At 44.2% G+C, this 13,243-nt stretch overlaps 1 protein-coding gene across 4 annotated transcripts in view; it reads left to right on the top strand.

Moving 5' to 3' along the window:
* RIF1 (replication timing regulatory factor 1) overlaps positions 1 to 13,243 on the top strand; it is a 170,687-nt gene that overhangs the window by 131,078 nt on the left and 26,366 nt on the right. For all 4 annotated transcript variants that reach the window (XM_033944743.1, XM_033944742.1, XM_033944740.1 and 1 more), the window contains one exon: positions 9,573 to 9,725. In XM_033944743.1, coding sequence (XP_033800634.1) covers positions 9,573 to 9,725 — 153 coding nt within the window. The remainder of the gene's footprint in view (positions 1 to 9,572; positions 9,726 to 13,243) is intronic.

Here is a 13,243-nt window from a genome sequence, read left to right as displayed (position 1 = left end):
CGGCCCGCACCCACTCCTCAGGCCAACGCTCCGCACACCATTCTCCATTGCAATACAGACCGAAACCAACACCCCCTGCCGCATCTGAAAACAGCTCAAGGTCAACACTAGAAATCTCAGGTGCCAGCATCGGCACAGTCCCATTAAAATCCCGAAGAAAAACTGACCACATACGCAAATCGGCACGGACCCCCACAGGGAGACGCAAAAAATGATGACGATCCCGTACACCTGCCGTGGAAGCAGCCAACCGACGTGAAAAAGCCCTCCCCATAGGAAGAACTCGACAGGCAAAATTAAGAGACCCCAACAAAGACTGAATCGTATGCAAGGTAGATTTAGGAGCATGAATCACCTGCTCAATGAGTCCGAGCAATTGCCGAACTTTTAACACAGGCAGCCGCGTCACTAACGCCTCTGTGTCCAACTCTATCCCCAAAAACACCAAAGAAGTAACCGGCCCCTCCGATTTGTCACAAGCTAAAGGCACACCAAAATCCACTGCCAATTCCTCAAAAACCTGCTTAAGACGCTCACAAACCCCACTACTCCCTGCACCAATAAACAAGAAGTCATCCAGATAATGTACAACTGAGTCAACACCCACCTGCTGAACTAAGACCCAATGCAAGAATGAACTGAACATTTCAAAGTAAGCACACGAAATGGAACAGCCCATGGGCAAACACCTGTCATAAAAATACAAACCGTCAAAACGAAAACCCAATAACGGGTAAGCCCGCGGATGAATGGGGAGCAATCGGAATGCCGATTCGATATCCACCTTTGCCAGCAAAGCACCACGTCCGACAGAGACAATAAGCCTCAATGCACTATCCAAAGAGGCATACCGCACAGTACAAAGATCTTTGGGAATACCGTCATTAACCGACCTACCAACAGGCCGAGACAAGTTATGAATGAGCCGATACTGCCCCGGCACTTTCTTAGGAATCACTGCCAGAGGCGAAATCTTCATGCTGGAAAAAGGGGGAACACGATAAGGACCCGCAATGCGCCCCAATCGAATCTCAGCAGACAACTTATCCCACACAATACCACGTAAAATGGACACCGAAGATGAGTTTTGAACCCGCGCCGCCGACACCTCCCCCGAAAAAGGAATATCAAAACCTACTGTAAACCCTGCCTCCAAAATATCCGCCACCCTCCGTCGACTATAACTGTGTAACCACGGGCGCATAGCTCCAACCCGAATCGGAGTAGGCACCGCCACCGAAACATCACTTCGCGACTCCCGCAGCTGCTCCTCCGACCCGTTTAGGACATTTAACGGCCGCGTGCGATTGACCACAGATGGAGCAGGCGTGACGAAATTTACAGTCGGAGAAGGGACAGTTGGATTTATTAAATTTCCAACACACGTCGGAACCTGCTGACGGACTCCCCCCCCGACCCCCCGCGAAAGGGCCGAACACTCCCAGGACTCCCAAAAGTCCGCACCGGCGCCCCCGAGATAGATTTGGAAGCCATATGTGTAAGCCATAGATTCACATCCTGAGAACCCCAAGACATGAAACTATTTTCTTCCATTTTGTCCCTGAAGGCTTCGTCATAGTTCAACCAAGCCCACCCGCCGAAGCGCTGATAGGAATCCAAAATGGAATCCGCATAGGACAACAATAAACCGGCATCCTGTGGATTAGCACGACCCCACACACTCGCTAACCGTAAAAAGGCACGTATCCAATTAATAATGGAACGAGCAACGGGAAAGGGTTTAACCTCCTTCCCGTCCCGCTTAGATTTCCTATGCCTCTTCCTATGGGCTCTACCCTCCATGAGGCGAAAAATATCCAAGCAGGACCGCCGGCGAATTTTCCGCCGCAAGTCCCGAGGAACCTTTTCCCACAATTCAGTAAGTGCCACTAGAGCCGGCGCACCCCGGACTTCCCCCGTAGAAGCCTCCCCACTACCAGCCCCAGTAGATTCCACAACCCCAGCAGGACCGGCTGCCACGGAAGAGGAGGACGTCGAACCCGACGAGGACGACCCCGACGAGGACGAAGACGAACCCCGACGCCGATGCCTGCGCTTCTTACGCCGCGCCTTCCCCCCGCCAGCAACCTGAGCAGGCGCCTTATTACCAGTAGTAGAAGCTCCCGGTACTCCAGCAGACACTCCCGAGACGCCCTGGTCAGCAGTCCCCACCACGGAAGAGACATCTGAAGCTTGCGCCGAGCCGCCACGAACAGCAACCTCCGGCATCAGGGATGAACTGTGGACAGATTCCGCAGTGCCTCCGCCAGCAACCGCACCAGCCTTCGGCGCCGATCCGCGCTCCGCAGCTGAATAGCCAGGTCTCTCAGAAACTCCGGGACTGCCAACTGCTCCCAAACCGTCCGTTTGCACCGGCTGCCCACCTGGTAGTAGACACGTCACCTGTGGAGACCAAGAAACAGAGGCAGGACCAGGAAAACAAAACCCAGGCATACCAACCGGGGCTCCCCATCCTGACCCAAAACCGCCCCCTGGCATCATCCCCATAGCTATATTCCCCGGAACGCCCCCTCCCCAGTGGGAAACCGAAGGCATAAAACCGCCACCCGAAGGGCTAGAACCCCAAGAAGCCCCCCCCCAACTCGGAGCCCAACTACCTGCAAATAAACCTGGGAACGGACCTGCAGGTCCCACACCAGCACCGGACATAAAACCAGGTGCACACATGCCCCTTCCCAAACCCAAAACCCCTGGAGACACACAGGACTCACCAGGTCCCCCAGCCAGCAACCCAGAGGAGACCTCACGAACGCTTGAAACCCCAGAGCAAGAAGGCTCAGAGACTCCTGCTGCAGCCGAAACCTCCCTGCCCCCAATAACCGGCCCACGCACAGGATCTATGTCTCCACCCACCTCCCTGCTCGCCAGCACGTTCCTGCTTCCACTCCCCACACTGGAAACTGCTGCAGAAGCCCCGCCCCCCGACAAAATCAGCGAACTGCGGCCAGCCGGAGCAGCTCCCTGCTCACTGCCCGACAACGTGGACTTGCGCCGGACCTTACCCGCAGCAGTAAGGAGCCCCGAACGAGTCCCCCGAGTAACCCCCGTACCGGTGAGGGCTAACGCCGACAGCGCCTCGACCTTAGAGCGCCGAACGGGCTGCACACGCTCCTCCCCGAAGCCGACACCAACCTGCTCCAGCGGCTCCTCTGTGAACGAGTCTCCAGCTAAAATCGACAATTCGGCCTCCCCCTCTTCACCCCGCTCCTCTGCCCGGCTGAAAGACTCCATAACAGCACCCCCGACTCGAGGAAAACAGGACCAAAAGTGAGTAAGTCACAAAAATATGCCATGGAGGACCTGCAATGAACTCAGTCCTCCAAGGCTCGTGCTAAAACTTTAAGTAAAACGCCCCCCTTTTCCTACACTATCCAATCCCTGCCTCTCCTTTTGGCGCGAACCCCTCCCCTTCTTCCATATACTTCCTTCTAACGGTTCTTCTCTACCAACCCCCCCCCCATGCTTCCCTATCTTGCCTGCAAGCAACACACGGGCCTCCCAGCCCCGTGTTACTCTCCGCCCTTTGAGACCAGCTCTCGGGCTCCTTCTTCTTTTACATTTCCTGTGACGTGGGAACTCAGCTGAGCTCCCTGTATTTGTATAATGACGATGTGTCAATCACCTAATGAAGAAACGCCCACCACTCTACTTCTTTGTTTAACCCTTTGGGAGACACAGTTTGCCAGTGAAATATCCACCTTTGTTCTTGTTTCCACAACCAAGCTTGTACATTGCCTCCCCTATCCAGGTGAGCCACTTCCAAAACAACAAAGCGAAGATCTTGCAATTGATGTGGGGTGACATACCAGTGTTGTACCAGGGGGGCCCCCATATCACCCCTCCTGATTTTGCTCAAGTGTTCAGTAATACGAGTTTTGATTCTCCTAGTGGTGTGCCCAATGTAGAGCATGCTGCAAGGGCACATAATCATATAGACTACCCCCTGAGTGTCGCAATCAGTATACTGCTGAAAAGTATGCATCTTAGGTAAAGTGGGATGTTTGATACATGTGGTTTCTAAAGTGTAACAACAAATGCTACAGTGACCACATTTAAAATGACCTACAGGATGCACTAGTGAACTGGTTGATGTACTGACAAACTGAGAGGAGGTCATGCGGTCACGCAGATTTCTGCCTCTAGAATATGCAAACAAAGGAGGTTGTTCAAGGCTTTTGTGAACTTGTAAGATGTGCCAATGTGTATTGATGATCTTCTTAATGGCAAATGCTTTGTAAGAATAAGGAAGTGTGCATACCATCCGGGCTTCTGCTTGGTCAGATTTAGGCTGTAACAAATAAGTACGATGGGCATATAAGGCCCTTTTATATGCCTTTTTGATGATGCTGTGGGGGTATCCACGTTCCACAAACCGTTGCCACATATCACGAGCACGGGTCTTGTACTCGGCTTTATTGCTACATAAGCGTCTTAGCCGCAAAAATTGACCCACAGGTAAATTATCTCTGAGGTGGCGAGGATGATAACTGGTATAGTGAAGCAAATTGTTTCTATCAGTGTTCTTCCGATAGATCGTGGTTTCAAAAGAACCATGGTGCAAAGAGATAAGAATATCAAGAAATGCAATCTGAGTGTCTGACGTAACTGCGGTAAACTGTAAATGCGAATTGCACAAGTTAAGCCACTGTAAAAATTGATGAAAGACTTCCAGGGTATTGATCCAAACTAAAAAGATGTCATCTATGTATCGTTTCCACACATAAATGTCAGAAAAATACGTGGAGGTATAGATGTACTTATCTTCAAAATCCGATACATAGAGACAGGCCAGTGACGGGGCCATTGTGGCCCCCATAGCAGTGCCCTGTATCTGCAAAAAAAATTCTGTGTCAAACATAAAATAATTGTGTTTTAATGTAATGCTAGCGATGGTTACTAAGAAGTCCACTCGAGCTGAAGATAACTGAAGGGTACCTAGATGTTTCCGCACTACCTCAATGGCACTGAGCTGAGGAATATTGGTATATAAAGCTTGTATATCAAGGGTAACCAAAAAAGCCCCCTGAGGAATAGAATGAGATTCTTGAAGCCAGGTCAACATTGAGGTGGTATCCTTAACATATGACTTTGCTGAGGTAACTAAAGGTTTCAAATAGAAGTCTACAAAATCAGAAAGAGGCTCCAGCACTGAACCGATCCCTGAGACGATAGGACGTCCCGGGGGATTCGTCATATTTTTATGAACTTTGGGAACAAAGTATATCACTGGGATGACAGGATGATTTTGATGTAAAAACCGGAATTCTTTGTCAGTGATAGTCCCCTGTTCTAACGCCCGCACAAGAATGTGTTGAATGAGATCAGAAATTTCAACAGTGGGGTCCTGTGATAAACCCTGGTAGTATCGAGTGTCACTTAGTTGCCTGCGAGCTTCATTAACATAAGCATTGGTATCTTGCAATACGATCCCGCCACCTTTATCGGCGGACCGTATGACAATATCAGAATCTTTAGCTAAAGTTTGCAAAGAATGGGTCATCTCCCTAGACATATTACGCCTAATATGCGTAGGGTGGTTTTCTAAACTGACAATGTCTTGCTCAACTAAGTTATGAAACACTTGTAAGTGAGGATCCAAAATACCCGGAGGGTTCCATGTAGATGGTCTACTAAGCCCCGTGGGGCCTGAGTCCGTCATTTTGTCTTGAAAAAATAATTTCAGATTGCATTTTCTGATAAGTTTAAATAAACTAATACGGGTGTCTAAAGGGTTATAGTTTGTGAAAGGAACAAACGACAACCCTTTAGACAGGACAGACATTTCACTGGGAGTCAACCTCCTGCTGGATAAGTTAAACACATTATTCATTACTGCTAGGGCTTCGGAGGACGTCTCCCCCTGGTGGTCCGAGGTGCCCCCGGCCGTTGAGAGGCCGGCCCTTGAAAATTTACTGTAGTCGACCGGGTTTGTATCGGGCCTGATATAGTGGATCCACTGGAATCAGAACTAGAATCTTCACCGCCGATAAAGGTGGCGGGATCGTATTGCAAGATACCAATGCTTATGTTAATGAAGCTCGCAGGCAACTAAGTGACACTCGATACTACCAGGGTTTATCACAGGACCCCACTGTTGAAATTTCTGATCTCATTCAACACATTCTTGTGCGGGCGTTAGAACAGGGGACTATCACTGACAAAGAATTCCGGTTTTTACATCAAAATCATCCTGTCATCCCAGTGATATACTTTGTTCCCAAAGTTCATAAAAATATGACGAATCCCCCGGGACGTCCTATCGTCTCAGGGATCGGTTCAGTGCTGGAGCCTCTTTCTGATTTTGTAGACTTCTATTTGAAACCTTTAGTTACCTCAGCAAAGTCATATGTTAAGGATACCACCTCAATGTTGACCTGGCTTCAAGAATCTCATTCTATTCCTCAGGGGGCTTTTTTGGTTACCCTTGATATACAAGCTTTATATACCAATATTCCTCAGCTCAGTGCCATTGAGGTAGTGCGGAAACATCTAGGTACCCTTCAGTTATCTTCAGCTCGAGTGGACTTCTTAGTAACCATCGCTAGCATTACATTAAAACACAATTATTTTATGTTTGACACAGAATTTTTTTTGCAGATACAGGGCACTGCTATGGGGGCCACAATGGCCCCGTCACTGGCCTGTCTCTATGTATCGGATTTTGAAGATAAGTACATCTATACCTCCACGTATTTTTCTGACATTTATGTGTGGAAACGATACATAGATGACATCTTTTTAGTTTGGATCAATACCCTGGAAGTCTTTCATCAATTTTTACAGTGGCTTAACTTGTGCAATTCGCATTTACAGTTTACCGCAGTTACGTCAGACACTCAGATTGCATTTCTTGATATTCTTATCTCTTTGCACCATGGTTCTTTTGAAACCACGATCTATCGGAAGAACACTGATAGAAACAATTTGCTTCACTATACCAGTTATCATCCTCGCCACCTCAGAGATAATTTACCTGTGGGTCAATTTTTGCGGCTAAGACGCTTATGTAGCAATAAAGCCGAGTACAAGACCCGTGCTCGTGATATGTGGCAACGGTTTGTGGAACGTGGATACCCCCACAGCATCATCAAAAAGGCATATAAAAGGGCCTTATATGCCCATCGTACTTATTTGTTACAGCCTAAATCTGACCAAGCAGAAGCCCGGATGGTATGCACACTTCCTTATTCTTACAAAGCATTTGCCATTAAGAAGATCATCAATACACATTGGCACATCTTACAAGTTCACAAAAGCCTTGAACAACCTCCTTTGTTTGCATATTCTAGAGGCAGAAATCTGCGTGACCGCATGACCTCCTCTCAGTTTGTCAGTACATCAACCAGTTCACTAGTGCATCCTGTAGGTCATTTTAAATGTGGTCACTGTAGCATTTGTTGTTACACTTTAGAAACCACATGTATCAAACATCCCACTTTACCTAAGATGCATACTTTTCAGCAGTATACTGATTGCGATACTCAGGGGGTAGTCTATATGATTATGTGTCCTTGCAGCATGCTCTACATTGGGCACACCACTAGGAGAATCAAAACTCGTATTACTGAACACTTGAGCAAAATCAGGAGGGGTGATATGGGGGCCCCCCTGGTACAACACTGGCATGTCACCCCACATCAATTGCAAGATCTTCGCTTTGTTGTTTTGGAAGTGGCTCACCTGGATAGGGGAGGCAATGTACAAGCTTGGTTGTGGAAACAAGAACAAAGGTGGATATTTCACTGGCAAACTGTGTCTCCCAAAGGGTTAAACAAAGAAGTAGAGTGGTGGGCGTTTCTTCATTAGGTGATTGACACATCGTCATTATACAAATACAGGGAGCTCAGCTGAGTTCCCACGTCACAGGAAATGTAAAAGAAGTTCCTTTGTACCAGGTACCCTGCTGTCAGCGTCATGAGAGTTGTTTAGTAGCTGTAAAATTGTTTCACTATGAATGTTTGTTACAAACCAGCATCATTTTCTGTTTTTGTTACTTTGTTTAGATAAAGAAGCACCTTTAAACTAAGCAGTAGTTCACTAGCAGTGCAGTAGGTTCTCTGAGGCAGCCAGGATTGGCGAAACGCGTCAGAACCTCGCCGGGTCAACGCTATCTGAACCATTAAGATAAGTTCTGATTTGAACTCATGTAGTTGAACTTATATAATAGTTGGAACATTTTCACTTTATTGGACATTTATTGGACATTTAAAGCAAGAGTGTTTTTCAATAAGCACTTTCTATTACCTTTTCACTCAAAATGGTGCAATGATTGATTCTATAAAAAACGCATTTTAGGGGTTTGCACCCCAATTTGAAGTTTTTTACTCCATCTTGGATTCTGAGCGCCACTCTCGTTTAAAAAGGTATTTAAAGTAGCTTGTTCCTTTACTAGTTTTTTGCCTGTTTATGGTCATTTGGGAACAAATCTCCTTTTTTTGAAATTTACCCAGTTGTGTATATTGGTTTGTGTGATGGGTACATGCTTTGTTGAGGGAGTGTATGTGGGGGAGAGTGGTTGTTTGTACTTGTAGAAGCATGTGGTATGTCTGTGAGTGTGTTTATGGAGAAGACAGGATGTGTAGAAGGGATGGCATGGGTGGGTGGGTATGGTGGGGCTAGGGATATATCTGTGCAACATCTTAACAATAATAATAATAATAATTTTATTTTTATATACCGCCAAAGCCATAGTAGTTTGAGGCGGTTTACAACAAGAAGAGCTGGACAGTCAGCGAGTGTAAATAACAATGGAGATTTTGGATACAGCGAGAAGAAAAAAATAACTGAGGATTTTTGTTACATAAATACACAATGTGGGGAAACAAGAAGATGTGAAAAGGGGTACAGTAGAGGGTTTAAGGGTTCTTGGTTAACATAAGTGCTGTCTACCAGATAGCTTTATTTAAAACCTGGACTGGATTTCATTATTTTTTTCTGAAAGTTTGCTGCCATTAAACACTGATATGTGAGTAAAAATATAAAAACAGGGGGATTTTCCCAGTCAATATTGATAAGGGGAGAGTTGAAAATGTTTTCTGACCCCTGAGTCTGAGGCTTTCCTACCCTGCTAAAGAGATGTCAGAATATGAAAAAGATGTTAACAGTGGGTAGAGATTAGGTGTATAGGAATAATACTGGTACAGTTAATGTTGTTATTATTAGTCTGAAACTACAAATAAGTGGTTTATGCTTGATTTCTGCAATTATTTGTGTTTGTTGTATTTTCTTTTAAAATTATCTTGCCTATTAATTGCGATTAATCACAATTAATTGCTACTGTACAATGTGATTAAACGTGATTAAAATTTGTAATCTTCCTGCAGCCCTAGTATTAAAACTAGGAAAGGATTTCAGTTCTTCTTGGATATTGGTGGATTTGATTTTGAAGACAACCCTTAGCTAGGGATTCCCATATGTGAATTACCACCTGAGATAACAAAATTGCTACAGTTGCAAAAATTTGAGGTCATTGAATGGATTTCTGTGGAAAGTAGTCTGCTTTCAGTGGACTGGCTTCCAAGATGTTTATATAATGTGTGCTTTTAAACTAGGTTCGTAGAGTCTCCTTTGCTGACCCAATTTACAAAGAAGAATTGGCTGATAACATTGATCGTCGAAGCCCTGTTGTCAGATCCAGTTCTGTTTCAAATGGTTCGCCAGCAATTAGAACTCTCAAAACCTCACCTTGTGTGCAAGCCTCTAAGGTAAGTTTTCTTTAATGATACTTCATTGCTGTATGTTACCCACAAAAATGGGCTATTTGGGTAAAAGTGTGCACTTTTTTTTTTTTTTAATCCACATTTGGTGAAGACATTTCCAAGGGTAGGATTTAACACTAGGGTTGCAAAAATGTATGTACTTTTTGTTGTTGTTGTTGTTTTTTTAAAGTACATTATGTTTATTTGGAAAGTATCCACAAGAGAAGCAGGTATAAATATCTGAAGGTACTTTTTTCCTAAACCAGTTTTCAAAGTAAAAACATTCACATGCTTTCACTTCCACTTTCAGATAGAAAGCAATGCAAGTGATAACGAAAATATTCTCTCTGACTTTAATACAAAAGATTTTATTTAGAACTTTATTTATATAAAATAATTTTATGTACTGTAAGTCTATTGCATTTTACTGTACTGATAAAAGCATAAAAGGTCCCAAAAACCCACAAAAGTGAAACAGGAAATATTAAAGGAAATCAGGCATGCCAATATTTTTCTGCACAGAAGAATGAGAATTTGGAGATTGAGCCAGATTACTGAATACAAAAAATAGGATGCTGTGACTACATGTTTACGAAGAAAATAATATGTGATTCAAATCATTTAATAAAAAATAAGAGTTCACCTTTTGATAGATGTCTGCTGTTTATAAAGTTGTTTTAGAAACGGTTGATTTGATTCTAGAAAAGGTTTAAACTGCAGAGTAGTAAAAGTAAATGAAGTACAGATATTAACACACTCTACTAAATACTTAGTCTTAGATGAAGGGGAGGAATTTTTGCAAGTCACAGATCAACTTTGTGTCTGTCTAATTTAGGTCCCACTGGTCTTGTGAAATGCAGCAAGAGCTGTGAGATCTGACTTTTGATGCAGAATTACAGAAAATGAGATCCTTTCTCCATCCTGATTCCTCTCTTTTATCATGAGTAGAAGCCAGGAGAATGAGAAGGAAACCCATTATAACCATAGGCCATGTCAAATGTACTGTTTTGAAGTTGAATTCAAATTTCAGGTTTATTGAAAATTGGGTATACCACTCATAAGAACTGTCTGAGTAGTTTACAATTACATTAAATTCTATGGGGATAAAATAAAAGATGAGACACAATAACATGAGTAACCCTAAATTAAAAAAACAAGAGGGGAGAACAGGTAGAACTCCATAATTTAATAGAAATGAAGAAGGGAAAGAAGGAGCTCTTTTGTAAGTCTCTCATAGGCCAACATCAGTGAAAAAGTTTGAAGAATTCTTTAAGAGGGGATAGGTCAAAGATAATTGGGAGACATGTTGAAAGTGTTGGAGAACAAGAAAGTTTTTAAGTGAAATTTTTCAATTGAAGTTTCTATCCTAAGGTGAGTAGGAAGAGCATTCCATAATGGGGCAGATACTAAGTTGACGCTGTGCTATATCATAAAAGATTTGCCTATGGAAAGGGATAACTAATAGATTTTGTTGAGTGGACTGCAGTTTTCTGAAAGGTGCATATAGGATTAAAAGACGATCTAAGAGCATTACAGTGTGTCGTAATAAGCGAATGTACAAGTGTTGTGAATGATGATGGTTCAAGAAAAGAAGAGATGGAGTATCATGCGCAACTTGTAGAAACATTTTTTTAATCACTGAAGAAATTTGTAAGTGACAGTCTAGTTTTGTGCCAGTAATTACGCCTAGAACACGAGTGGATGAAACTAGTGGCACAGGAGTGTACATGAGATGGATAGGATTAACTAGAGCAGTGTGATTATCTCTACTAAGTAGAAGTATTTTGGATTTATTTGGATTGAGTGAAACAATTATTATGTAGCCAGAGGTCATCTTTTCTAAGTTTATATTTTGAATGTCTGATTGATTTATTGGGTCAATAGGATGAACTAATTGAATATCATCAACTTTAAAAACTTTTCTTTTTAGATTTCTGGCCCTCCATTATGTTTCCCCACCTCCAAAATCCTAAAGTTGCTGTGTTTTTTAAAATTTTAGATAAAGCGTTTTAGAGCCGTTTTCTGGCACCAAAACACTGTGATAGCCATCTTATATTTCCCAAAATTCTCCAGAAACATCAAATCGTCTCATTTTGCCCCAAAACTGGCTGGGATGGAGTCCTCAGACTCCTTTACTCTCAATTCATGCCAAGTTTGTTATTGATGGGCTCTCAGAGAGTGCCCTAGGCCATGTGCCTCTCAGCATATGAAAGGGAGGTGGCAGGATGGCCGGCTTAGCTTCCCCTTTATTCTCTAGAGCTGAAGAACTGTCAGGAGGCCTATCTTTTGGGAATAAATCTCTTACAAAGCCCTAGAATGGCGGTCCTTCCAAGCATAGGACCATGGAGGCCGTGAAGTCTAAGAGGCGCAAGCTGGAATCATCTGAAGGAGACTCCGTGCTGCCTAATATCGCATTTTCTCCAGAATTTGTTAATCTAATGTGAAGAGCTTATCTGGATGAACACGATCCCGCATGGGACATCTGTCAGCACACTGGGAGGCATGCGAGGGGGGGCTTGGGCACCCAGGATGCATCTACCTCAGTCTCAGAGCCTGACCAGGATCTGGTGAGCCTTTTCGAGGGAGACTCATACGATGAGGAGTTTTATTTGTATGTCTTTACTGTCACAGCGCGAGCCCTCTCGATCAGGATTGCAGGCCGGTGCAAGTGTGTCACATACAGTGGTGGCCCTCGATCAAGGGGATGACCCTACGGTCTGCTAGCTGCTCAATCTCTTATCTTTCGTTGAGTTTATTGTAGGCTCTTTGCAGGAGTTAAACTTGGACTCCTAGCAGGTCTTTGGTTTGAAAACATGCCTTGCTGTTGTCTCCTATGTTCATCCTTTCCCCATCCTGAAATCTCCTTTTTCTTTCCAGGTTCTACATATCTCGCTATCTCAAATTTTATACCACTTCACTCTTCTTCTTTTCTAGTCCTTGATCTTCACTCCTTTACTTTTTACCTCCCTTCTACACCATTTTGTTATCTCTTACTGTCTTCCCCCCCCCCCCTGTGTTTATATTATACTGTTGCTAAGACCTTTTTTTACTATTCCAAAGAATCATCTATTTTTATAATTTAAAATAAAATTGTAATTAATATATGAAAGGATTCAAATGTATACAGATGTACTGCAGAATCTAACCTTGAGTTATTACACAACACTTCTCTCTCCATATCCACGGGGATTAGTGGCAGAGCCGGCCTGCGAATATTAAAAAATTGCAAATAATATTTGGGCCATTTTTTCCCCTTCCCCCTGGCTATTTTGAGCCCTGTAAGCCCCACCCTTAAGCCTTACCTGGTGGTCTAGTGAGTTTTCGGGGCAGGGGCAGGAGCAATCTTCCCACGCTCCTGCCCTGTGCAGGTCGCTCATAGGAAATTGCTTCCTTGAGCTTCCGTCGTCTCGAGAGACTACAGGAGCTCAAGGCAGCCATTTCCTAAGAGCGATCTGCACCGGGCAGGAGTGTGGGAAGATCGCTCCTGCCCCAAAAACCCGCTAGACCACTAGGTAAGGCTTAAG

The sequence above is a fragment of the Geotrypetes seraphini genome, chromosome 5, assembly GCF_902459505.1.
Source record: "Geotrypetes seraphini chromosome 5, aGeoSer1.1, whole genome shotgun sequence".
NCBI lineage: Eukaryota > Metazoa > Chordata > Amphibia > Gymnophiona > Dermophiidae > Geotrypetes > Geotrypetes seraphini.
Note: the sequence above shows the minus strand (reverse complement) of the source record. Positions and strands in the feature narration are given on the sequence as shown.